Raw genomic sequence first — 26,979 nt, 5'->3', positions numbered from 1 at the left:
TGTATGGGAAGGATGATATTGCCTGCGTTTTTGCAAAGAGTACTTGAATTTTATATTTTACTCATAGTCAAATATCTGACACAACAAAAGGGTTAGGACCTTGCTTTATATTTTCTGAGATATAATAGAGGAGGAGTTTAATCAGTAAATCTGAAGTTTGGTTTACTTGAGTTATTTATAGACAGAGGTCCTTTTAGGCATGTTGATATATTATTGTCTTTGACAACTCTTATTTCTTTAGTTGTTTTTTTTTTATGTGTCATCAAATGGGAAAATGTTAAGGCATATGCTAATATAAAGATATAGGAGATTTCTCTTTTCTGGCAATAGAAGAATGCAGAAATCCATGGGTAGTTATAAAGAAGTAAATTATTTACATTCAAGTTATTTATCACTTCTGTTCAAAGAAAAATGAGTTACCATCATTCCACTGAAAGTAAAATATTGTGCAAATGACATGCTTCCTTAAAACGTAATTATATCCATGACTCAATGTTAAAATCATATTTTTAGTTATTTTCAGGATAAATAAACTCAATGAGTACCAAATAATTTGATGGTACATGAAGCTAAAATGTGACAATATACTCCTTGGACCTTTCGCATACATAGTCATGTGCAAAACTGAAAGCAGTTGCCACACACACAAAAAAAGGGCATCAGATTGATATAAGGGTGTGATTTTAAAACATAGATTTCTAAGTGAACACAACATTATTTCACTTCTGTAGTTGTTTCTTACACAATTGACTATGCTTTGAATGCAAGAGCTAAGTGAAATATTAAGTGGAAGGATGCTCTGAGGAAATTTCCCTCTTGGTTCTCTGCTACAAAACCTAAGTAGACGTAAATAAGCCTGCAGCATTAGTCATGTTACCCTGGGTAAGCATTTGGATTTGTCTTTCCTTCTTTTATTAGGAAAGGAAATCTGATAGTGAGCCAACCAATATCACAATCAAATAGCTGTAACATCTTTTTCTCTCTAATAGAAACTCAAACACTATTCTGGCTTGTAAATGAGAAAAATCTGTCATTTTGAAATCATTCTTTTCCTTAATCATACAGTACATGGCTTTGAATTTTATTATAATTCTTCACTTGATTTTATAGTAAGCATCAGGAGTTTTATTAAAATATTTGTTCTAGAATTTTATCACTTGATGGAAACATGTTTTTGAAGATCTACTCTTAATTAATTCCTTTAATCAATCAATCATTGTTTCAATAGTAAGCTTAAAGTATTTAGGTAGTTGACATGGTTCTAGATAATATTCAGGATAAAAAGACATAAAACTAAGGTACTGACTGCACCACTCTACAGTATGGACAGACAAAGACCTAAGTAAATATCCCATGTTAAGTGCCATATTAGAGGACCAATAGCATTCTGAGTGTCCAGGGAAGAGAGAGATTAAGTCTACCTATGAAGTCATATCTGTGAAAGGACTGGAAGGATATTTTAGTAAAAGCAGCATGTGAACCTGACCTGAAAGATTTTTTTTTGACAAGAGAAATGGTGCTATGGTGAGATCATTTCACATATAATAATAGAGGTGAAGATTAAAAAATGTTAGCACACAATGTGGATTCTGGTATAAAGGAAGAACATGGAGAAGACTATTTTTGCTCCTGGAATCCTAGGCCAGAGGCCTATGCCCAGGGATCCCAATAGACCAAGTTTGGCCACTTACTTACAGGAATCCAAATAGTAAAAAGGCAAGCAGTGGTAAAACAGTGAGGGACTTTATTTTAGCATGGGTAACACCAGGAAGTGAGGGACCACTGTCTGAAGCACCATTTTCAGCAACTAAAAATAGTGCAAGGATTTTATTGAGAGAGAACAATGGTCAAGGGTGGAGATGTCTGTATAGTTAGCAATCTTGGTCGGCCTGTGCTGCAGTTGATCATTGTCTCAGGTTCAGTCTTGCTGATGTGAGGGAAGCTGTTGCTGCTTGAGGAGAATGATGGATCCCATCATGGGGTGTTTGGCTGCAAGGCTACCATTCCTGGGACTTTAGAGAATCTGGAAAAATAAGCTGAAAAATAGTACATGTCAGAGAAATTACATGGAGTTGATTAGGCAATGACTTGGTCTTCCTTCAAATTCAAGGAGCATCTGTTTCAAGGGTGGGGAAATTTATAGATGCAGGGAGAGGCTTCTAGAGGGTGGTCAATATTTTCAGATAAAGTTTAGACAATTTTCTGTAATCCACAAGGTGTCTTAAAGATCTTTGGGAAGTTTCATGATCATGTGTAAGCTTTATGTGATAAAGTGAGCTATAGAAAGACTCATTAGTAGAATTTAAAATTTAAAGTTTTTAAAATTTAAAAACAAGATCCTTAAACTAGAGCAGGTGAGATGAAAGTTGAACCCAAGGGATGCCTGTGAAAAAAACTCTGAGTTGGATTCATTAGAACTAGAGTACCAGTTATGGAAGTTGAAAGAAGGAATTAAAAATAGAATAGGACCCTCCTATTTGTGCCTGGGTGGGGGGGGGAAACAGTTACTATAAAACATAGAGGAGATATGAGTAGAGTAGGATGGGAGATGTTGAAGGGTTGGGTTTTAAGCTTTCTGGTTAAAGATGCTATAAAGGCAGCCAAATGGAGGCATCCATAGAATACTCACAAATTCAAGTCTGAAGCTCAAAGAGAGATCTCACCTAGAGCCCTAGATCTGCAGCTCAATCACCAGAATGTTGAAAGTATCCAAGAGAGCAATTACAACAGGAGAAAAGAAGAAAGTAAAAGGTAGAACATTAAGGAACACTTTCGCTTAAGAGATGTGATAGAAAGGGAAATTTGAGGGCAATAGACACAAGGTAATAAGAAGAAAGGGGAAACGGAAGGACATAGTGCCATGGAAACCAACGAGGAGACTGTCTCTGTCTGCTTAGGCTGCCATAACGAAGTACCACATTCTGTGTGGCTCAAATAACAGATTTATTTTCTCAGAGTTTATGAGGCTGGAAGTCTGAGATCATGATGCCACCATGGTCTACTTCTGATGAGAGGTTTCCCCTTCAGTTTCACACAACCACCTTTCTGATATGACTCACATGCTCTGTTCTTTGTATGAGAGGCAGGGAGACATAAACCCTCTGTTTTCTATTATAAAAGCACTAAATCTATCCTAAGGGCCCCATCCATAGAACTTTATCTAAACCTAATTACCCACAGCCCTATCTTCAAATATAATCTTACTGGGTCTTATTGAGGATTCAAATAGGAGACAGAAACATTCAGTCTGTATAATAGTCTGTGTCAATATGTTTGAACATGGGATCCAACCAATCCAACCCAAGGAATCCCAAGGTTGGAGACTTCACAGTTAATGTTGAGAGGTATCAGTTGTATAATGTAGAAGTTACATTACCATAAATTGAAAGAGTTTGGCATTAAAGAAAGTAAGTAGTTCAGTTAATATTTATAAAGTTCAGGGAGGGGGAGGAATGGTATATTAGAAGAGAACTTTAATCATGTTTGTTATATCTGAGAAAGGAGCCAACAGAGAAAGAACAATTGAAAACATAAAAGAGAGAACATGGTTTATGTCAGGAGCCAGACCCAAAGCTCTGCCATTACAATACAGCCATTTGACATCAATTGACAACTATAACAATGAAGTGTCAACTCCAGAGAACATGGTGTGCATGTGGTTGATGCTGGTTCTCTCTTAGCTGAGTGTTTAATGTTTGATATTACAACAGGATGGAAAATCAAGTTGGAAACTTTTAAAGACTATGATAAAATACCTACTCAGGGTTTTATAAGACCTCTGGAATTATAAACATTGTAGGATTTGAGAAGAGACCAGTTATGGAGACCCTAATAAATAGGATGTGCTTTTCTGAAATTCTTGGCAGTCTGAAGGATTCTCAGCCTGTAAGGTATTTTTTTATTATTATTTTGTACAAGAAAAGCAGGTTTTGTGTGTCCAGAGTTAGGTTAATTGGGGATGAAGCAGGTACATTTGTCATAGTATGATTGGAAAGTGCTGGAGACCCTGGGATCCCTCCCTGAAGACCAACCATGGTACCTGAGGCTGTCAGCATGAGAATATTTTGTTTGGGGTAAAGTCTTGTGCCTGATGATAAAGCCAGTCTAAATGCTTTCACTCTCTGAAGACATAATGCTTTATCATTACCTAAGGCACTGCAGGAATTACTTAGAATAAACACACCCTCAGGAGTAGCTTGTGTGTAGAGGATGCTGCTGTAAGAGGTCACCTAGAGAGGTACAGGCTCAAGTGTAGGAGTGAATGACCTCAGTACAATGGTGGTGGACACAACTTGCCCCTCCATCAGAGGCAGCAAATTTTCAGTCACCAAATTCCTTGCTTTTGTTCTTGTAGATAACACACCTGATCTAAAAAGATAATAATAACAACACAGAAATAGCTGCTTATAATACTCATGTTTTGTTTTTTAAATTCAAAACTAAGACCATTGGCATGGATTATGCAACAACTTCAAAGAGAACATAATTCATTTTGAGTATAGGTTACATTTCTTTCAAATTCAAATAAACCCATATGATTGACATTTTTCAAGTTCTCCAACTTAATATTTTATGCACATACATTAACAATGTGTAGTTTCTAAGCTGAATTCACAAGTAGCTTCACATCATTATCCATAATGGTCCAAGATAGGCACATTCAGAACTTTATTGTGTAAATAAAGACATTGAGACTCAAAAAGCTCAAGACCACTTTTATAAGAGAAATAATGGATCTAAAAATCATTGTTCTCTGGATAAAATCATTTATTTTTATTACTCTTGATAGCTGTCTATGCCTGTCACTTTAATAATGTATTCATTCATTCATTCATTGAATAAAATGAATAAAACATGGAGCCTGCTCCAAAGGAAGTCATAGTTTATTGATGTATAAATACCCTTACAATAAAAATTAGGTGCATGTAATAAACAGTAAAATATGATTCATGTGGATGGTAACTTCAGAGTCCAATGTTGTCTTAGATGAGCTGCTATAACAAAAATATAATAAATAAGTGGATTAAATAGCAGAATTTTATTTCTCACACTTCTGGAGCCTGGGAAGTGTGAGATCAGGGTGTTAGCATTATTGAGTTCTAGTAAGAGTCCTCTTCATGGTTCAAACATGACTGTCTTCTCATATCCTCAAATGATAGAGAATAGAGAGTGGTGAAGTTCTGTATTTTTACAAGGGCTTATTTCATGAAAGCTCCACTCTCTTGACCTAATTACATCCCCATGGCCCAGACTACTAATTTCACATTAGGGTACAACCTCAACATATGAATTTGAATACATAAACATTCAGTCCATAGAAAATGTTTATTGAGTTGTTTGGGTTTTTTCCTAAAGTTACTAGTCCTTGGGGAAATTGCATAACTTCTATGTTGTTAGTTATACAAAACTGAAGAACTGTACTGACAGGATTATTAGTATTAAATGAGAGAATTTATGCATAGTGACTAGCAAAGAGTAAAATATCAATCATTTTTATCTAGTGACATTAAAATATGAAAATATGAAAGGGTGTATGGAAATTCTTATACTGACAAAACTTTTCATTATACCTTTAGGTTGAGAGAGTTCTAGAAACTAGAAATATACATTACCATGACCAGTTCATTGTATTCATTTCTGTGTAAAATGGGAGAGCTGCATATCTGCTAAAGTGAGTGTGTGCAAGTGCTACTCAGTGTGAGATGCATGTGAGGAAGGATGCCCATTGGCACAGTTTGGCAACCTGTCTGTGCTTGGCCCCCCCCCAAGGAAAGATGAGGTCATTTGTATTCCATCTGTTCACCTTAGCATCTAGTATGAAGTGTTATCCACTAACAGGGAAGCAGGCCACATGAGTATGTTCATAAAGATAGTCCAAGAGCAAAACTACTGATAATTTCTAGAATAAAGAAATTGAAGTATCAGTGAATTCAGAAGCTTCAGATCATACGGACTGCCGTACAGTTTCATTAATCATAACTCTTTGGCTGCAAGTTATACATGCCAACTTAACCTAGCTAAAGCAAAAGGGGTTATATAATACAAAGAACGTAAAGAATAATATCAGGGAGCTCATGTTATACACATTTGTAAATATGTAAATATATACACACATATAAATATATATACATATATAAATATCTATACATATATATATGGGGAGATATTACCATTTACAAATCATGGACAATTTATTGGTGAAGAAAATAAATGGTCTTGACTTCTCAGGATTCAATGAGGAATGGGATGGGGTGGTGGGGAAGCAGCAGCAGGAAACCCAGCAGTGACAATGTGGTGAGGTAAAGTGCTATGACAGTTCCAGAGAATGCTTGCTTTGGAGGCACACAGAGGGACTTCTAGCATAGACCTCCAAGTCAGGAAAAATCAAAGAAAATCTGTGGACAGTGATTCTCACTATCTATCCCAAAGAAGTATAGTCTTAAAAGGAAGTGCAACCTTCAAGAGTGAAGCCTAGTGGGAAGAGGTTAAGTCATGGGGGGGGCATCCCTAACTGCCCTAGTTAGGGACTAAGGCTGACCTAATACTCCTAATACTTTATTAGAGAGGAATGGGTTAAGGTGGGAAAAATGCAGAGAGAGTTTTGCAGGCAGAGGGACCACTATGCAAGGAGATGTGGAGGCAGGAGAGAGCTCAGCATATTAGAGAAATGCAAAAAAGAAATCAGTAGGTGCATTAGGACATTTTCTATTGCTGAAACTGGGTATTTATAAAGAAAAGAGGTTTATTTACTTCACAATTATGAAGGACAAAAGTTCAAGGTTGGGCAGCCCCATCTGTTTGACCTTTGGCAATGGCCCACTTGGCTGGATCATAACCTACCAGAGGAATAGAAAGGGAATCAGCTGCATGTGGAGGGGGCCAAGCCTACAGGGTGGCATTGCTTTATAAAAACCCACTCTTGAGAGAACAACTCACTCTACAGGTCAGCCTTAGTCCCTAACTAGGCAGTTAGGGATGCCCCCAGTGACCTAACCTCTTCCCACTAGGCTTCACCTCTTGAAGGTTGCACTTCCTTTTAATACTGCTACACTGGGGACTAAACCTCTTGCACATAAACCCTTGAAGGACAGACTACATCTGAACCCGAGCAGTACTATCATAGGAATATTTGTTTACCTCCAAATGTGTAAAGCCAAAAATTATTCCAGGACTTATCCTAGCGTAAAATCACATTTGCTCTGATGATTAGAATGGTTTCAAGGCCTGATGCACACCTTCTAAGATCCAGAACAGATGCGATCATGACTCATTTATTCAGTGAATGATTTTCAAATGCCTACTATGTGCCAGTCACTAGGACTGTGCAGGGAATATAGTAATGGAAAAAAGAGATCTGGCCCCGGCCTTTGTGGCATTTGAAATCTAGCTGGGAGACCAGACATTGAATGAGTAATTACAAGTAAGTCATTTTTCAAAGGAAAAGCATGGGGTTTGTAGGCGCATTGTTAGAGATCTCTGCCAGTTCAAGGATGCTAGAAATACTTCCAGGATGCATTGCCTAAGCTAAGACTTCAGAAAAAAGGAAAAGAGGTTGGCTAGGAAAGGAAGGCCTGGGGAAGAAGTCACAATGTAAGTCTCAGAGCAGGAAAAGGCACTGATGGCTGAAGGAACTGAGGCAATTCTAAGACGTCTGGAATAGTGAGGGGGAGAAGGAAAATGTGATGGAACAAGAGTATGCGCGTCTGCTAGAACTGGATTTTGCAGGGCCCCACTGGAGGCCACAAGAGTTTTAGATCTCATTCTGTGAACAGCAGAAAGCCACTGAAGTCACCAAGCAGGGTGTACTGTGATCACTTCATGCATGTTTCAGAGCTGTCACTCTGCTACTAGTACAGAGATGCATAGGAGGAGGGCAAGAGGGGAGGCTGGGAGCTCTTGGAGGTGCCTGTCAGAGGGTCAGGGGAGAGATTATGGTGCCCTGACCTAGGGTTTGGACAGCTGGGGATGAAGAGAGCGACTATAGAGAAATACTTAAGGGGGTAAAAACAAAAGTGAAAGTAAGATTGCTCACAAAATTCAATTTTAAGATCACACAGAACAGAGATTTGCCTTTGTCTGAGATTTCTGGGCTCTAGGCCTATGTAAGTTCACCTAAAACTAGAATAAGAACATACCAAATCATGATTGATCTCTAAGGGGGATTGATCAGACATGAAAACAGAGAAAGACAGTCATCAAAACAAACACCCAAAATGGCCACAGACTCCTTTGCAGAAGAGAAGGGTGAAGAAGCTGGTGATCAGTGGATTCTTTAAATGTTAAATCACATTGCAACCCTAGGCCTAAAAGGATGGAATATACTATCTTAGGTTAATTCCATAAAGAAAATAACATTCAATTATTGAACTTCAAAGAAAACTCACCACCTCTTCCTTCTGTCTTCCTGTGAGTAAGCAACTCTCAAGTGTTTTCTTTCCTCATAGGTCTATTCATACAAATTCTAATATTCCTGTACATTATTTCCATTGCAAATGAAATTGGGATTCTGGTGTGTGGCTATCTTATTTCGCAAATCTTATTTCACAAACTTATGTAATATAAGTCTTACCTTGGATGATAATACCGTTTCCTGGGCAGACAAAATAAGCCCTGCCCTTTGCATCAAGCTGAGACATGAGTGATAGAAAGGATGTTTGCAAGACAATAGGTAGATCCTGGTTCCCTCTTGGAAGACCTTTCTTCAGGAATGGTGCTGGGTGTGGCAGCATGCCATGGTTTTCACATTTACTTTTTTAGTAAGTTCGGTTTCTTTTTCTCATTGGTGGAGACAACAATGCTCATAGTCTGCTTACCACACACCACTTACAAACATACTTTATTTATAAGACATTGTACCATCCCAAGATAGGGAATTATGTAGTAGGTGGACTTTAAGAAATAGGTTAAAATTATAGTCTGTGGATTATTTATGTATTAGCCCTGGTCCAAAAACACATGTATTATCATGTCATACATAGAGACTTCTTTCTTCCTGCAGCAAGAATGCAAGTTCCCAAGGAAACAGGAGATAAATCAGAATTTCCCATGAGTAGATATTTATATCATTCCACAATAACTATACAAATGTCCTAGAATAACTACTAGAACTACCACAACCAAATCATTTCAAATTGTTTGCACTTGATCTTCCCATGTCCCCATTTCAAAATAGTTTCACTGAATCTACATTATCTATGTAGCCCTTACATACTATAATTTCTATTTTTTAACCTTCATTTAATTTTAGTTCTACAATTAAGAATATGTCTGACACTTACCTCTAGTCCTTAAAATGCTCTTAGAAATTTTAGTAGTCTGAGATCTAGAATCTTATTTCCTGGGAAACTCATGGGAATAGTATTCATTTAGTTTTTGCTTGTTAAAACATTTTATCTGTGATCTCTGTTTCAAAAGTCAGTTTTGCTGGGTATAATTCAGTATGCATGTTTTGGTTTTCTTGAGTATCTTCAACATCTTATTTCAGTTGCTTTTAGTGTGATTCTTTGTTATCCAAAATTTGGATAATAATCTATTTTTCCTTCTAAAATAATGACTGTTTTTTCCCAGTATCAAAGTAATTCATTTTCTTTTTTCTATAAAGCACATTTGTTTTAATAGAACATTCTGAGTATTCATTGTCTTGGGTCAGATTTCCCAGGTGCATAGTGATATGGTTTGGATGGTAAAATGCCCTCCACTATGAGCTCATGGGTAAGGTGATGTAGCAATGTTCAGAGGTAAAAAGATTGGTTTATGAGAGGTGTCATTTCATCAGTGGATTAATCCATTTGAAAATGTGAGTGGATTGCTGGGTAGTAATGCTAGGCAGTTGGGGTGTTGCTGGAGGAAGTTGTTCACAGGGGACCTTGGACTATACCTGTCTCTGGTCACTTCCTGTCTCCTGCTTTCCTTGCTTCTCAGATGCCATGATCTGAAAGCTTTCGTCTGTCACCCCTTTTTCTCATGATGTTCTGACTCATATCAGATCCAAAGCAATGGAGTCATTAGACCATGAACTGAACCTCTGAAACTATGAGCTCAAATTGAACTTTTCCTCCTCTAAGTTGTTCTTGTCAGGTACTTTGGTAACAATGATCAAAAGCAGACTAACACAGTGAGATTGTACTGTCTTTCAATGCACAGTTTAAAATATTCATAATTTTAGGAAAATTTTGTTGAGTTATAGTCTCCATTACTTGCTTCATTCCCTTTGGTTTTATTCTTCATGAATTCTTAATATTATATATTGAATCATTTCTGACTTTATTTGGTATTTTCACATTCTGATTCTTTTTATGTGCTTATTTCATACCCTTTTTATTGAAGCACAATTTCATACAGTAATATGCATAGAAGTTAAGAACAGTTGTGCAGGATACCCATGTACCCAACAGGCAATCAAGATACAGAGCAAAACACAAAGTTTTTCTGTGTTTCTTTCTAACCTATATCACTCTCCAGCTAGAGAGAACCACTATTCTGATTTCTATCCCATAGATTAAGCTTGCCCATTCTTCAATTTCTTAAAAATCATGCAGTGACAAAAGCACAATCAACATAAATGTACAAGTTTTTTGGATTTTTATCTTCATTTGTTTGATTATAGTCCCAGGAATGGGGTTGATGGATGATATGTGAGGTGCAGGTTTAACTTATGTGAAACTGTCAAACAAATTTCCCTAGTAAAGTTTTGCTATTTTACATTCTTAGCAAGAATGTATAAATCCATTTGGTGTTGATAGTCTTTTATATCTTAACCATTATAATGTATATCTACAGATATTTAATTATAGTTTTCATTTGCATATTTCTGATGGCCAATAATTTTGAGAGTCTTTTTGGGTACTGATTTGCCATCTATATACCCTATTTTGTGAAATGCCTACCCAAATTCTTGTTCATTTTTTTATCATATCATTTGTTTTTTATTATTGATTTTATAATCTGAATATAAGTTATTTGTCAGATATATGTGTTACATATTTTTTCAGTTTTAATTTTTCATTTTTAGTGATATTTTTTAATTGAGTAAAAGTTTCTAATTTTGATCAAGTCCAATGCATCAACTTTTTTTTTTTTTTTTTTTTTACTATTTATGCTTTTTGTGTTCAGTATTGAAATATTTGCTTATCCCCAGTTAAAAAAAGAATTTGTCCCATTTTGTTTTGGAGCTTTATGGGTTTGGCTTTTACACTTAGTATTATAATATATCTTGAGTAATTTTGTGAAAAGTGTGGAATGTTCCTTAGTTACTTTCGTCTGCTCTAACAAAGAACCATAGCCCAGGTTGCTTAGAAATCACAGAGATTTACTTCTCACAATTCTGGAGACTGAAAATGTTAGATCAAGGTGCTATGCGAGTGAATTCTAGTGAAGGCCATCTCTGGGATAAGACTGAAAGGGAGGGCTGGGCATGTGGCTCAAGCGGTAGCACGCTCACCTGGTATGCATTCTGCCCGGGTTCGATCCTCAGCACCACATACAAACAAAGATGTTGTGTCCGCCGAGAACTAAAAAAATAAATAAATATTGAAATTCTCTCTCTCTCCCTCTCTGTCTTTCTCACTCTCTCTTTAAAAAAAAAAAAAAAAAAAGACTGAAAAGGAGATCAGAGAATTTTTTACGAGGGCATTAATCTCATTCAGGAAGGTTCTACTCTCATGACCTATTTAAGGGTCATCCTAAGGGCCATCCTCCCTGTAATACCATGAGATTTGGTGTTAGAATTTCAAGATGTGAACTTGAAGGAGGCACAGGCATTCAATCCATCACAGAGTGAACCAAGATCCATTTTTCATTTTATCTAAATAAAAATCCAGAGCAGCTATTCAGGAAGCAGAGGTAGAAGGATTGTGAGTTCAAAGCCAACCTCAGCAAATAGATCTTGTCTCAAAAAAATTTTTAAAAAATTAAAAACTCCAGTTCATCTAGCTCAATTGTGCAAATATTTGCCTTATTGAATAACATTGGTGCTTTTGTTAAAATTCAACTAAACATACAAGTGTAGTTCTAATTATGGACTAATATCTATTGATATGTACATCTCTCTTTCTAAAATACTAAATTATCTTGATTCTGCCAAATCTTTATTATTGAAATAAGATAACATGGGCTGGGGCTGGGGCTCAGTGGTAGTGCACTTGCCTGGTATGTGTGAGGCATTGGGTTTGATTCTCAGCACCGCATATAAATAAATAAAATAAAAGCTCTATCAACAACTAAAAAATATTTTTAAAAATAAGATAACATAAGTCCTCTAACTTCATTCTTCTTTTATGATTGTTCTGGCCATTCTAGGTGTAGGATGTTGTCATGCTTATTCAAAGTTTCTTCAGCATAATGTACAACATTATCTTTAGGTCTTATGTAGATGAATCACTATTGGTCTGATGACTTTCCCTTATAATTTTATTATACTCATATTTTCTGAGAAATTGGTCATGAGTCAGCATTAAGTTTCGACAATTTTTTTCTGTATATATCAATTGTTATATTTTTTTCTATTTCACTCTATTAATATGGGGAAATATATTGAATTATTATCAAATAATCATTGAGACTTGAAATGCTGAAATAAACTCTCCTTTTTTAATGTAATCTGTTATCCCTAAGAGTCTACATTCTCTAATATTGTTACAGCAGCTTTTATGTTTTGTTTAGTGTTTGGATGGTCAAACATGTTTCCATCCCTTGATTTTTAGCTTTCTAATGTCCCTGTGTTTAGGGAATATCTCTCCTAAGCTGCACATACTTTGATTTTGTAATTCAGTCTCAAAATGTTTCCCTCTTAATTAGAATATACAGTTTACTTAGATATGATTGCTGGCATAATCATATTTATATCTAGCATTTAACTGCTTTTCACATCTTGCTGAATTTACGTCCATCATTTTCCTTTATTCCTTTCTTTTGATTAATCTAGTATTTTAATATTCAGTTTCCCCTATATTAATTTTTGATTTTTAATTTTTTTTATTATTTGTTCTTTTTAGATATGCATGATAGTAGAGTCTATTTTGACATATTATACATATATGGAGTATAACTTGTTCTAATTAGGATCCCATTCTTATGGTTATACATGATGTGGAGTTTCACTGGTCGTGTATTTATATATGGACATAGGAAAGTTGTATCTAACTCATTCTTCTGTCTTTCTTATTCCCCCCGCCACCTTCCATTCATTCCCCTTTGCCTACTCCACTAAAATTCTATTTTTTCCTCCCTGCCCCCTTATTATGTGTTAGCATCCACATATTAGAAAGAACATTCTACCTTTGGTTTTCTGGGATTGACTTATTTCACTTAGCATGATAGACTCCAAATCCATTTTCTTTTTATGATTACAAAATATAGTTTTTTTATGATTACAAAATGTAGAAATTTCAAAAATAGTTTTTCTAATCTCTTATGATCTCAAATAAATTAAAAGTTTATCACTTTCCAAACAAGGTGAAAGTGGTAGAACACTTTAATTGTATTTATCATGTGTCAACTTTTGTACATTTTGTTATGCATTTTAATTTCATGCATATTGTATACTACTGTAATTATTTTGCACAATGAATTCAAATGCTCCCTGATTTACTATAGGTTTATACCCCAATAAACCATCATAAGTTGAAAATATCATAGGTTTAATATTTAGTACGCCTAACCTAACAAATATTGCTTAACCTAGCCTACTTTAAGCGTGCCCAGAAAACTCTTCATATCCTACAGTTGGGCAAGTTATCTCACACAAAGCCTATGTTACATAAAGTGTGGAGAATCTCATGTACACACAGAGATGAGTATTTCATGGACATGATGAGATAGGAAAACACAAAACAGTGTCAAATAATTCTAGGAACACTCCTTTTGTCTATTTTGTTCTCTCAAGATTTGAACTATATAACTATGACATATAGAACTACCAAGTGTTGATCTCACTTCTCTTTACCTTCCTCTGTCCAGGATCTTGGCTCCTCAAGTCTGGGCTAACTCAGAATATTTTAACTTAAACTTTTGTGTCTGTGTCTCCACTGAGCACATCCCCAGCCCTTTCTATTTTTTAATTTTGAGACAGGGTCTTGCTAAGTTGATTAAGGCCGGGCTAAGTTCCTGAGGCTGGCTGTGAATTTGTGATCTTACTTTCTCAGCCTCCCGAGGTGCTGGGATTAGAGGCATGTACCATCATGCTCAATTGAAGCATTTTAAAGTAAAAAGAATCTTAAACCATCATAAGCCAGGAGCCATCTGTATTTATTTGTATATTCCCATATGTTTTTCCTTTATGTTGTAATCCAATTATAGGCTAAGCTGCTTTGAATGTGGATTGTGGTTTTACAAACTTGTTCTGTGTCACCTAGCACATCCTGTTTCAAGGGCATAACTGTCCAGAAGTTCCCACTGAGAACCTAAGTCCCCTGTTGCTGACTGTGTCCTTCATCTTCTCCATATTTAAATTACAATTTTGATTGCTTAGCACTGTGAGAGCTCCAAAACTTTACTCTCATTTTTAGTACCTCCTACTTAGCTTTGTAGTCTATGCTTTGTGCAATATAAAATTTACAAAATTTCCTAGAGGGAACTATCAAGTGTTGGTCTCACTTTTCTTTACCTCCCTCTATCCAGGATTTTGGCACCCCAAGTCCTGGCTGACTCAGAAGATTTGAACTTAAACTTTTGTGTCTATGACCTGTTAATTTATTAAAAGTTCTTCTTGCCACCTCAGCAATTTAGTAAGACCCTGTCTCAAAATGAAAAATTTTAAAAAGGACTATATATGTAGATCAGATAAAGTGCCCCTGGGTTAATTCCCAATACCAAAAGAAAAAAGAAACAGTTTTTCATCCTTCCTTCCCTCTTTATTAAGATCTTCTCAATCTGTTGTTCTACATCAAGAATCATCAAATGTCTACCAGGAAAAAAACAGCTTTAAGATTATCTGCTTACTTCTCTGAAGTTCTCTTCATCTGACTTATTGATCCCTTGGATTCTGGTTGCCATGGCAGCATCCTAGTATCTTCAAATGGCTTTTAAAAGTGTTTTATCTGCTTTTTTTAGTTGTTTTCAGGGGAAGAGTTGGTTTGCCCAGAGGTACTTTATCTTAACTGAAAGTGGGAATCTTATCCCATTTTACTTTCTACCCTTCACCTTTCCCAGTAGGCTATGATGTGACTATAATTTCTTTGGGCTCTGGTGACTTCTAACACTGTAAGAAAAATTCAATAATAATTGCCTATTCAGTTCTTTTGCAGGTTTGATGGCATGAGGGTATTAAAATCTCTGCTTAAAGAGAAATAATAGCATAAAATAAACCTAAGTGAAAACATACATGGAGAATTGAGACTAGTGTGATAGCCAAGAATTTCAGAATACTCACAAAATTCTAGGTTTATATGAACCAAGTCTTGTCTTGCTATCATTATGTCTTTGATTTAAGCCTCTTATCTAAATTATGATTTCTTTTTTTCCCAAAACCTCCCAAGGTGAAGATTTTAGCATTTGGTGAGTTGTTTTCAGCATCTTCTCTCCCCCTCTGTGATAAATCAGAGTGAAATAATAAAAAGTCTCACCTTGGCGGTTTGTCACCTACAGTCTATCTAGAAAAGCAGCAGGGTATTTTTCCCTTTTGTATAAAAATTGGAGTTGTTTTTTCTCCCAAATTTTGAGCTTTTACCTTCTCTTTAGTAAAGATGCCTATATGGGAGAATACTTATGTGTACAGTAATACAACTTTTTGCAGCACAAAGGCTAACTGTAAAACAGAATTTTAAAATAAGGATTTCAGTATTGTTTAACATGAAAGTATTAGTATTAACTGCTAAATTCTATTATTTCAATGTTTCCTCAGTAGTTGCTCATATATTTTAAAATATATTTTTAGGATTTTTATTTTATTGCCTTATTCAACAACAACAAAAACACCCAAATGTTCATTTCTCTCATATGATAACTTAAGTTATTGGGGTATAGCTAAGAGAGGGAATATTAAATTATAGACTATGATATTATTCTCTTTGCAATGATAATTATTACTTTCATTTTAAAAAGTAATAAATATTCATTGTGGGCAATTTGGAAAATATAGGAAAACACAAGGAATCTAGTAAGAATTACCTACAACTATACCAATACCCAAAGAAAAACCAACATTAACACTTTTTATGTATTTCCTTATATTTGCACACAGGTATACACAAATACACAAGACATTATATATCCTATATTTTTAAAAGTTTGAGTTTTACTAGGAATTTTATGAGTCAATATTTAGTATTAAGATTAGCTTAGGAATTATTAATAAATATAATAAGTTCTTTTTATGTCCCTATAATTAGAAAAATGATAGAGAAGTTCAGGACTATTTCTGGTTTTGTTCCATATTAACAATATTTCTCTGTTCTGTTTTGAACTATTTGATCATTCATTCAACATTTGCAGTAAATAAAATGACTGTTATGTGTTTGTATGCCCAGAGTAGTGTGGGTTTATGGCTTTTTGGTGACATAATTATTAAGAACACTTCCTTAACTCTTAAAAGTAATTGATTTGCATGACAAATTATATGGTTTCCTTAACTATTTGCAAGACTGAGACATGTAAAGAAGAATGAGGTTAATAATAATGATAAATCTGGCATAGATCCTGCCCCCCAAGAGACCATGGCCTACCTAGTATAATAAAAACCTAAACATGAATCAAAGGAACAGAGGTAAGAAAAACATTAGGATGTCACTTTACAGCCATCACTTTGGTCAAAAAATCAAGACATTAATAACTAAGAAATTAAAAACTCTGATGGGACTTTTGCTTCATGGTAGAATGGAATAGATCATGGCAGAACAGCTTTCAACAAATTGGAAAAGCAACACCAAAGACAAGAGTGATCTGTTTACAGTGTCAGGAGCTGCTGAAATGGTGAGGATTAAAGAGTCTTGAAATTCAGAGAGGAGCCCTGAGGAGTAAGCAGCTGCCAGCTGCTTTTCCATGGGGTACCTGCCAAATCAAAGCACTATAATAGGTGGAGTCTCTGGGAGTGGCCCAGGCAGAATAGCAGAGGAAACAGAGAAGGCAGAAGAAACCATGTGGTCACATAGTACTGGGTTATAAAATAAAGGCAAGTGAGGCTACTGTGAGGTCTATAGCTTCTCCTTCAAAACATTTGCTGATGTCTGCAGTTGGATGGGTCAGAATGGTTAAAAGATAAGCTGCAAACCTCTGACATACAGAGGAGATTTTCCTGGAGCTTTTCAGTGCTGAGGAGACAGACTCCCCTGAACAGAGACTTGCAAGACCCTTTCAGCTATCACATAAGACCCGAGTGACAGAATTGGAGACTCAAACATGCCGCAAACACGTGGTCAAGGCTCTGTGTCAGGCCATTTGCCTAATTCTGAGTGAGTGGCAGGAGGCCAAAAATCTAAATTGAAAATCTTTGAAAAGCAGAAGGAAGAGATAGAAACTCATCAGCTGAAGCTCACTGGTACACAGCTAGACTTTGTTGAAAGTCCTGAGCAGATAAAGCCCCATGGGAGACTGATTCCTATCAAATTGCATAAGAATGCTGAATTCAGTCGCCAATATGATTAAGTTGATCAGTTTCCTCTGCCTAACAGAGAAAATGGTAAAGCACTTCTAGTGAAATAATGCTATCTACTCTCTACGTTATCTTATTTTATATACACATAATGTTTCATCTGATAGAAAACAGTTAGGCAAGCCAAGTGATAGGACCATATAACTGGAAAACCAAGGGAAACAATAGGATCCTAGACCCACAGGTGATTCACTGATCCCTGTTGGAGGATGTCACACAACCAGCTCATTATTTAGAACATTGGTAAACAGAGGGTGAAAAAAGTGCATCTCTGTAGCCAGTCTTTTCTGTTTGAATTCTGTCACAGAGGAACCAAACAGTTGATGAGGGAAAGTTATTTTACAAAAGAAATCAAGTGATAAACACAGAAAGGGTGATTGAATTTTATCATGGTTTCTAGTTTTGCAACAAAACAATTGACATGTATCATGATCACTAATGACTGTTAAAACCATTAGATGAAAGACTTATGGGGGGGTTGAGAATGTATGCATCAGGCTGACTCTTAAGTATTTTGAAATTTTCATAATAAAAAGTTATTTTAAAAAAATGCCTGAAAGCCAAATAGAATCGGAAAGAATAATACTTATTCTCACGCACTAGTGTAAATTGTGCAAGCATTTTTTTTTTTTTTAGAGAGAGAGAGAGAGAATTTTTTTAATATTTATTTTTAGTTTTTGGTGGACACGATATCTTTATTTTATTTTTTTTAAAGGATCTGCCCCAGCGCCCCGTGCATGTCAGGCGAGTGCGTTACTGTTGAGCCAAATCCCAGCCTGCAAGCATTTTTTTTTTTTTTTAGCAATGTGATAATGTTACAAAGATGTACATGTACAATAGTCTATCCATTCTACTTCTATGTGCATACTTAAAAAACTCTCATATGTGTGCAAAGGGAAATACCTAAGTATGTTCACCATAGCACTAGTTAAAAGAGCAAAATGCCAGAACATCCTGAAAGATTATCAGTGGGAGAAAGGGTGTTTTTTTTAATAGTGTGCTATTTATACAATTTAATATAAGTAATGAACTAGAGCTGCATCTATCAATTAAATACTGTGTAAAAAGACAACGATGCTATGTGTATAAAATCTAATAATATGATAAATGAGCCATATATTATTTATTAATACACATATATGTTGTAAAAGATTCAAATATTCCAAGTGATAAAATACGCTAACTTTTCTTTTTAAAAGGAGTGAATTAGTATTTATAGTGATACATAAAAGCTTTAAACTTGACCTTAATGTTTTCAAAAGAAAGAGGATTTCAGTGAGGCAAATGTTAATATTTGACAAAACTATGGTTGTGGTTGTTTAGTCTCTCATTAGCTCACAAATGTTAATAAATAAGAATTTTAATGAAATAGTACTTTATCTCTATAGTAGAAAGACTGAATTTGTGTTTATATAAAGAACCTTAACACACTATGTTAGAGATTATGTTAAAAGGAAATGTGGAAGAAATTAGTCTTTATAGAGGCTCTATATACACAGCCAGAGCTCCCTTCTCCACTCTGAGGGGCAAATGCTGAGAATAAATACTAAAATTTAGATACCAGGGGAAAAAATGCATTTGGCTTTGGAAAGAACTCAGAAGCACAAATTATCTTATTTATCTATAACAACAAAAAAGAGACCATACTCTGCTAAAACAGTCTTGAGTGGTTGCTGTCATTCTTTCTGATTAGTTTGGACAGCAGCCACATTATTATTTCCATGGTGAGCTTTATATATCCTTAAGACTGACCATCTGGAATTGTCTAGACCATTTTATCTCTGCTAAAAGAAGATTCACCTCCAACCCTGCCAAAGACTCGCAGCTTCAGACACGGACAGCTATCCTGACTGCACACTGTGCCTTTGCCTGCTCCTGACATATCCATTCAATGTCACTGATTTCATCCAGGAAACAAAAAAGTTCTGGGAGAAAGAGAAAATAAAATTCAGTTCATTTTCTACAAGAGGTTACTGAAAGTCTTGAGTAAGGAAAGTGGCTAAAGTCGATGAATAAAAGGAAGGCCAAGTTGGAGAGGCTGAGTTAGCATAATCTGAGTCCACACTAAGGTTAAGTTGCTTTGTTCTTTGTGGATGTCTTTGCTTCTACATCCTTCAGAGGAAAGGTATGCAAAGTGGGGGTCTCAACTAGAGCAGTATTTTGCCATTTGGAAGCAATTTCAAATGGGCTATTCCAGCAGTTCTTCTTAGATGGAATGGCCAAGTCTGAAAGAACAGGAGAGAGCCAGGTCCCCAGATCCTTGACCAGTGAGTGTTGCTAACACTACACTGAATAAAACTTGTTTGTAACCACTTCTCAAGTTCCATTTAAAGGCTGACTCCTGACACAGAAACTGATGGAGGGATGACCAGATGTAAACAAAATGACACGTTAAGACAGAGTCATGTGGAGCTAAGTAACCCCTGAGAGTGACATGCTGTTACACAGAAGAATATTATCTGCACACTGAAAATAAATGGGGAAAGCTGTGTATACTCCTTTGGGGTTTGAAAAGCAGTGAGTTTGCACGAAGAGGAAAGAAAGAAAAATCAAGAAAAAAGGAGAGAGGGAGGAAGAGAAAGAGGAGAGAAAGACCCTAGCACTTTCAGAAGAAATTGAAGAGGAATCTTTCTAGCTAAACTTACAAGGTTTCTTTAAATCCAGTTTCTGCCAAAAGATTCAAGCACAGATTTGGGACTTATATTTGACAAGCCCCCATATGCTTCATTTTCCCTCCAAGATTTTGCTCTAGCTTGCTGAATCTGTGGTTGGTTGGATATGTGGTTTACATATTGCTAAAAATACCCTGAAGTCAATCTCCTTCTCTTGGTTTTTATGTAGTTTGAAAAAGTGGCCATTTGGGCATCAGAGTTTCCAAGTCTTTGCCTGTAACCTTTAATAAACCATTTCTTTTCTAGAAGCAAAATCTGTATGCAGGGCTCATTTATATTTCACTTCAATGCAAAGTGAAAGAGATTAAAGACATGGGACCATGAAGAAGATGTTCTATTCTATCCAACTACCTCAATCAATAGTTAATTAAGATAGCTTTGGGATTACTTAGAGTGATTGTGTGAAGCTTGGCTGTCAATATGGCTAAAGCCCCCAAAGGAATCATAGAACTGTCACGGACTGCGGGAATGGTTCCAAAAGGCAACGTCAGAGACAGAGGTTGTTATCGTTCAGACAGGAGGTATCCCCCTAAAGTTCCCGTTTCTGCAGGAATTCAAAGTCAAAATTATTGAATTGTGACAATTGTAACTTAATACCTCCATCTTAATTTGAAAGGACTGGGTGGTAAGTGTCCGCAGGTGGGGCATGGCTGGAGGAGGGGGAATCCCTGGGGGCACTTGCCCTGGAAGGGTGCATCTTCACTTCGGGTCTCTCCCTACCGGCTCTCTGCTTCCTAACCCCATCAAGAGCCAAGCAGCTTTCTTCCACTGCCCTTCCCCCATGATGTGCGGCCTTATGTTGGGCCCAGAGCAATGGAGTCAGCCTTCTACGTACTAAGAGCTCAGAAACCATGATCCCCAAATAAATTTTTCCTCCTTTAAGTTGTTCTTGTTGGATATTTTGGTCCCAGTGACAAAAAGCAAACTAAAACCGAGGCTGGTGAAGCTTCTTGTCCCAGTCCCCTGGAGACACAGAGGAGTAGATGCTGCCCAGGGAATGTTGCACTCTGCCCCTGCGCTGAAGTCAGCAGGTCAAGTCTCTAGACTTCAGGACAGCCCCCTTGTTCTTATCATACAGCCCCAGCAGACAGGACCAGCTATATCATTTCCAAGATTCAGTGCAAAGTGAAAACATGAGGTCCCTGGTCTGTAAAGCAGGGGATGTGTTAAAGGTAATATAATATCATGCCTTTTTTCATTAACATCTGAGCTTACCCTCTCTGTGTGTGTGTGTCATGGGGTTTTGTGTTTGCCATTGAATGCTGTGTTCACTGTGCGAGGACACTCTCAGTGCAGAGGCAGTCCTTTCTAGGCACTGCAGATCCCATTCTGCACCTTGCACAGGCACAGCACTGCCAACAACCCCTCTTGTCAGTCACTGCTGGAGCAACTGAAAACTGAACTAGTTGCTTCCCTTTTCCACACACCTCCTGCCCCAGACCATGTTAAACAGGTATGCAACAAAAGTACAGGGAAATCTGAACCATCTGGATCAAGGATGAGCATGAGACTGGCCTCTACCACAGCATGTTTCCTGCCAAACATGTGTTGGTACTGCAAGTCCAGGGAGAGACGGCCACTGTCATTCATCTCCTCAAGATGCTACCAGACCTTGATCTTCCTGGGGCTTGTCCCCAGGTCCCCTCAAGCAGTCCAGGATGGTGGTGATCCCTGTGCAAGGAGAGGAGGCTAGATAGGCTGGGACTCCAGTGGCAGGGGAACAAAACGTCCAGGACCTGTCCTGGGAAGTTATGGAGGCTGTGGAATGAGGGACCATCCATGAGCTGAGTTTCCAGGTCCCCAGAGCATGTTTCATTTTTACACCACTGTCACTTACAATAGACAAAAGTAATCGACTTTCAAGAGGATGATCACAGATCACTAAACATCAATCACAGGGCTGTTGAAGGGACAATGTGTCTGTCTGTGTTTAACATAGACCCCTGAAGCCAGCCCTTTCAGGGCCCTTGATCCTTTGCACCATTTGACCAGGCCACCTATAGACATTATCCCAAAACAGAATGAATTAGAAAGTGCAAAAAGATGCAAGCACTTTGGCAAGACAGAGCCAAATGCTTTGAGTAAGGTTTTTTTTTTTTTTTTTCCTTTCATGAGGAACTGTTTCAATATTTTACAGATTAAACCTGTTTCTTACTAACCTCATGTATATATTCAAATATTCTTTTATTCCTTATCATCTCTTCATTGTTTTAATGATACTTGTGATTTATGGTGGGCAAATTGAATGTCAGGGAATATTACTTTGGCAAGTTAGATAGCAAACATTGTCTCTTTGTCTGATTTTCTAAAATAGATGTATTATTGCAGCAGCAATGAAGTTACACCAGGTAACCTCTTAGCTTCTTATTTCTGGATAAGATTTCAAATTGTTTTGGGTATATTATCATGTGCCTTTAAAAAGTTTTATTGAATAACTCAAACTCAAAGGAAATATAAATATCGATCAATTTTGTTTACATGTTATATTCTCCTGTACTATGGAAAAAAATTTCATTTTATAAATTCAGATCAGATCCCTTACTTCTAGGTAGTGAAAAGCTATTTCAGCATATTATTGTTTGAAATTTAAATTCCTATTTCTCCTTTCTAATATCTGTGAGACCTCAACCTGAAAGACTTGGCGTGGGAAGAGCATGGTCTCATCCTGCAACATTGCCTCCTCCTTCTTCTGAGTTTCCATTCCTCTGTCTACGTAGATAGGTAAAAGAGAGAGGAGAGGGTAAAAGGTCTTTGACTTGCTGGGACCTGCCACTAGAGAGCTATTGTCAAGGTCCTTGAGGGCAGATAGCCAAATGCTGATTCATAGAGAACATTTGTAAGTTCTTTGGGGAGCCCTATAGGAAATTGTGATGATGCAATTTCCTAATATGAGAAATTTCCTGAAAACTCAATCAACCTCAACCCTATCACCCACAGCACATACTGAAGGTTCATGCTTAGCACTTCATTCCTGAAATACTTTCCTATGACAAGCACTCCTCTTATGTGGCATGGCAGCAAAAATAGCTTTATTCTACCACTTTCTGATGGACACAGGGGAAAACCATTTATCTTTATTCCAACCAATGATGTAAAGGCCAACTCCATGGCTCCCCATCAGCCTCGCCATGTCTATCCAGGCAAGGGGATGACATGCTCCCCTTGTCATATCTCCTCCAATCTCAGCAGGCAGGTCTCTGGCTGCTCTCTACCCCTGTACCATTAAACACATTTCATCTTGTGAATGCCAAGAGTGACTTTATATGAAGTGACAGCCATACTTCTATGATGAAACAATATGGGAAAAAAATCAGCAGTGCAATTAAAAGTTGCAATGTCAGATATAAATTTACAAACTTCCTTTAAGAGGAGTTGTGGGTGGGAAGATTCAGCCGATACCAGAACAGAGGTGTAGAGTCCACTGCAAAGAAGAATAAGGAGCGTGTCAAACAGTGAAGGAAAACAGTCAATCTGAGACAGATACACACAGCAGAAAAAGCATCTGCCACTTAGAAAGGGATGGTTTCACAGGGAAAAGAATTAATGCACATCGCTGACATGGCTTTCAGAAATGAGCCTGGAAGTAAGAAATAGGCAGGCAGCGCAGGATGCATACAGGACCCGGAGACAGAGGTGACCAGGAGAAAGGCAGGAGCCAGGCCCGAACCTGACCAAGGACTAGGCACTGCCTGAGTGCTGTGCTCACCATACCTGTACCCATGTATAACCACTTGCTCACTGGGTGTCTTTTTCTTTTTAATCTTTAGGAAGAGGCAGCCAGAATTCTCGCCCACCAGCCAATGTCCGTCGGCACATGTGCAGCTTTGAAAACCCCCACACTGCAGTGAATGTGTAAGAGAAGCTGCATGGAAAATATAGTGTTTTGCCTCTTGCTTTCTCTCTCCTGGGTTTTTCCACTTTCTAACATGGAAACAGATGTGGTGCATGCCATCAAGAATGAGGAACTCATGTACGTGCCATGGTTTGCACGACTGCCTTAATTTGATTGTCCATCATTCTTAAAAGGACACTGTCAAGTTGTTAGCAGAGTTTTTTGCTTCTTGCTTTTTTTTTTTTTTTTTTTTCATTTCAATGCAACATTTTTTTTTTTTTCAATTCTGGAGATTCACTTTTGTTTGTGACTCCTACTCACAAGCTCGAAAGTGAATTTTCCCCCTTCAGAAATTTGTCAGCTTCTCCTTGGCAAACAGAGCTTTTTCTTTTCTTTTCTTTTTTGCCTTTTTGCTGTTGCACAAATGTTTGAAATGATCCTGTCTGCATTAAAGTAAAAGCCATAGCTTAAATTCACAGAAGAATTCCATAATGTCAGTTTGAGGGGGTGGGCGCCAGCATGAGCCTCTGCTGGGTGTCTCCCACACTCTAGGGAGCACAAAACAAGAGTTTTGTCAGTCCCACAAAAAAAAAAAAAAAAGAGCTTTTAAGAAAAAATTAGTCATTTCCCCAACATTCTGAGTGATTTTTATCAGATTTTCCTGTCTGATAAAAACAGTGCATGTCTGGTCCAATTTTTGACCTTTAGATCTTGACAGTGTCTCTTTAAGTTAACAAAAGAACATAGACCATGTTCAATTCATTGTGCATGGAGTCTGTGGTCATTTTCAGCTGTTCCTTTACAGCCCTTCAAACTCCTGGGAGAGTCAAAGGTACACATTCCTGCAGCAGGAGGGGGCCCATTGATGAGGTCTCTGTGGCCTGAATAGCTCTTCAAAGCCAAGAGCCCAATTTGTTCAAATGTTTGCTACTAAACTGGCCACAGAGGCTGGTGATTGGGGCCATGGTGTCTCTTCTGTTCACACAGTTGAGAACACTGGGGAGTCCGTGGCCTGCCTTTGGGTTGTTCCCTTTAAAAGCCTAAAATCAAAGAGTGCGATCTCCACCAAATCATCGTGGTTCTTAGAGGGACAAATATGGTAGTCATGCCAGTATGTTTCAGGCTGTGATTGGAGGACTCTGCACATCTAGGCCAGAGCCGCTCCGAGCAGGGCTGGGTGCATTCTCTGTAATTCTCCCAAGTCCAAAAGCATTGAGGGGTTCTGTACCAGGGGTGAGTCTGACCAAGGACACAGCAAGGAGATCCTAATTGTGACAGCTGCTGGCTGCCTGTCAAAAAAAATTGATGAGGATGGGTAGATGTGCTTGTCTTGTTATGACAGCAGGGCCAGAGAAAGAGAGGAGAATCAACTGACATTTCAAGATTCAAAGGTGAGTGTCTAGAAGTAAAAGTTAAAGTCCAACGTGGTCCATCCTTGGTGGGCAGCAAAAAACAAAACAAAAAAAAAAAAACAACTGTCAGCACAACCAACAGGTTGTCTTGAAGAACTTTCAGAAAGTGTTGTATTCAGCTTTCCTGCCTGAGACTCGAAAGGATCAGGAAGAGATCAGTGGCTTTAAAACCATGGACTGCAGACTAAAAATGGATATGTTTAGCTTTGGTTGTTCCTACAGAATTAAAAAAAAAAAAAAAGATATGTTCTTTCCTTGACCTTCATTCCCACTGATTTGTGAATAGCAGAGCAAAGGGACTTGTGGAAATAAACTAGATCAGGATCATTACGGTCTGCCGAGATCTATCCTGGCCCTGAGGAATAATCCCAGCAGAGCAATGCAACTGCCCTATATTTCCAGGGCAAATTGTGAGGCCTTCATGTGGGGCTGAAGTGCATCTTGCAATTAAAATGATAGATCTGGTAGCAGGGAGCATAAAGTAAATGATAATGTTTGACCTGAAAGTCCTTCAAGGGGAACATAATCCAGGCTTATCTATATTTCCTAAAGGAATAATTTCATCTGATCTACCTGTGCTGAAAGGATGCTCTGGTACCAAGAGGATGTCTTAAATAAACTTCAGAATTTCTTTTATCAGTCAATAAATCATGATTACATTGAACTAAGACCATGTAGTAGCCATCAGAATTCTACCCTTTAGTCTGAAACTGATTGGGCACTTTTCTCAGGACAGTAGGTCCTGTACCCATAAGACGCTTGGGAAACTTCTATAGTTCACTAACTTCAATGAGATAATTTAATCAGTACATGTCTTTTTCTTTATTGGTTCATCGAAGAAAGCACAAAGCCTAATAAAGTCAAAGTGGTTTTCTTCGGGTTGTCTTTTGACCCATATCATGTTGCTTAAGGATGTAGGATGGAGATGTTCTAAAGATTCTAAAGGAAGGGCTGAATATTTATACTATATAATATTGTGAATTTCAGTAAGACAGTGGTTCTCTGAATCGCTTCTGATGAGGTAGTCTCTCAAAGATATTTAAGATTTAATAACAACAGAAACTACCAAGATCTCATATAATTAGAAAACATTTCTCTTCAAAAGCACACTTAGAGATTCTCCACATTACAACTAGTGGTGAGTCAAAAAGCGAGAAATTTTAATTATGTTCAGATAGGCCCCAGGTTGTAGAATATATACTAAATATGCAGATTTTTCTGGAAATCTTTCAAGAAGTAGAACTGAAGTCAGTTGAAGTCCTTTGAATGGCAGACTCCCTTGGGGTTGTCTTAGAAAACAGAAGTCTGCCTCAAATGGTTTTAAAAAGTTCCTAGGCCTGAGGAGTCACCTTCTAAACTGGTAGTACCTGCTGACTGATGTCTGTGAAGGCAAGAGTATTAGGACAACCCCTTCTGCCACACTGTGTTTCAGCAGAGGTAGCACCACACCTTTCACTTCCAGAGAAAGCAAAATTAACC

General features: G+C 37.3%; 1 protein-coding gene across 3 annotated transcripts in view; it reads left to right on the top strand.

Moving 5' to 3' along the window:
* Positions 1–26,979, top strand: part of Grm1 (glutamate metabotropic receptor 1) — a 376,580-nt gene that overhangs the window by 344,148 nt on the left and 5,453 nt on the right. The window contains exon 8 of one of the 3 annotated variants that reach the window (XM_076859663.2): positions 24,024–24,084. The exons of the other annotated variants lie outside the window; for them this stretch is intronic. Within the exon in view, the coding sequence (XP_076715778.1) occupies positions 24,024–24,084 (61 nt within the window). Of the gene's footprint in view, positions 1–24,023; positions 24,085–26,979 lie in introns of those variants that run through there. 3 annotated transcript variants of the gene reach the window in all.

Source organism: Callospermophilus lateralis, chromosome 6 (assembly GCF_048772815.1).
Source record: "Callospermophilus lateralis isolate mCalLat2 chromosome 6, mCalLat2.hap1, whole genome shotgun sequence".
Taxonomy (NCBI): Eukaryota; Metazoa; Chordata; class Mammalia; order Rodentia; family Sciuridae; genus Callospermophilus; species Callospermophilus lateralis.
This window is presented reverse-complemented; position numbering and strand designations above follow the sequence as displayed.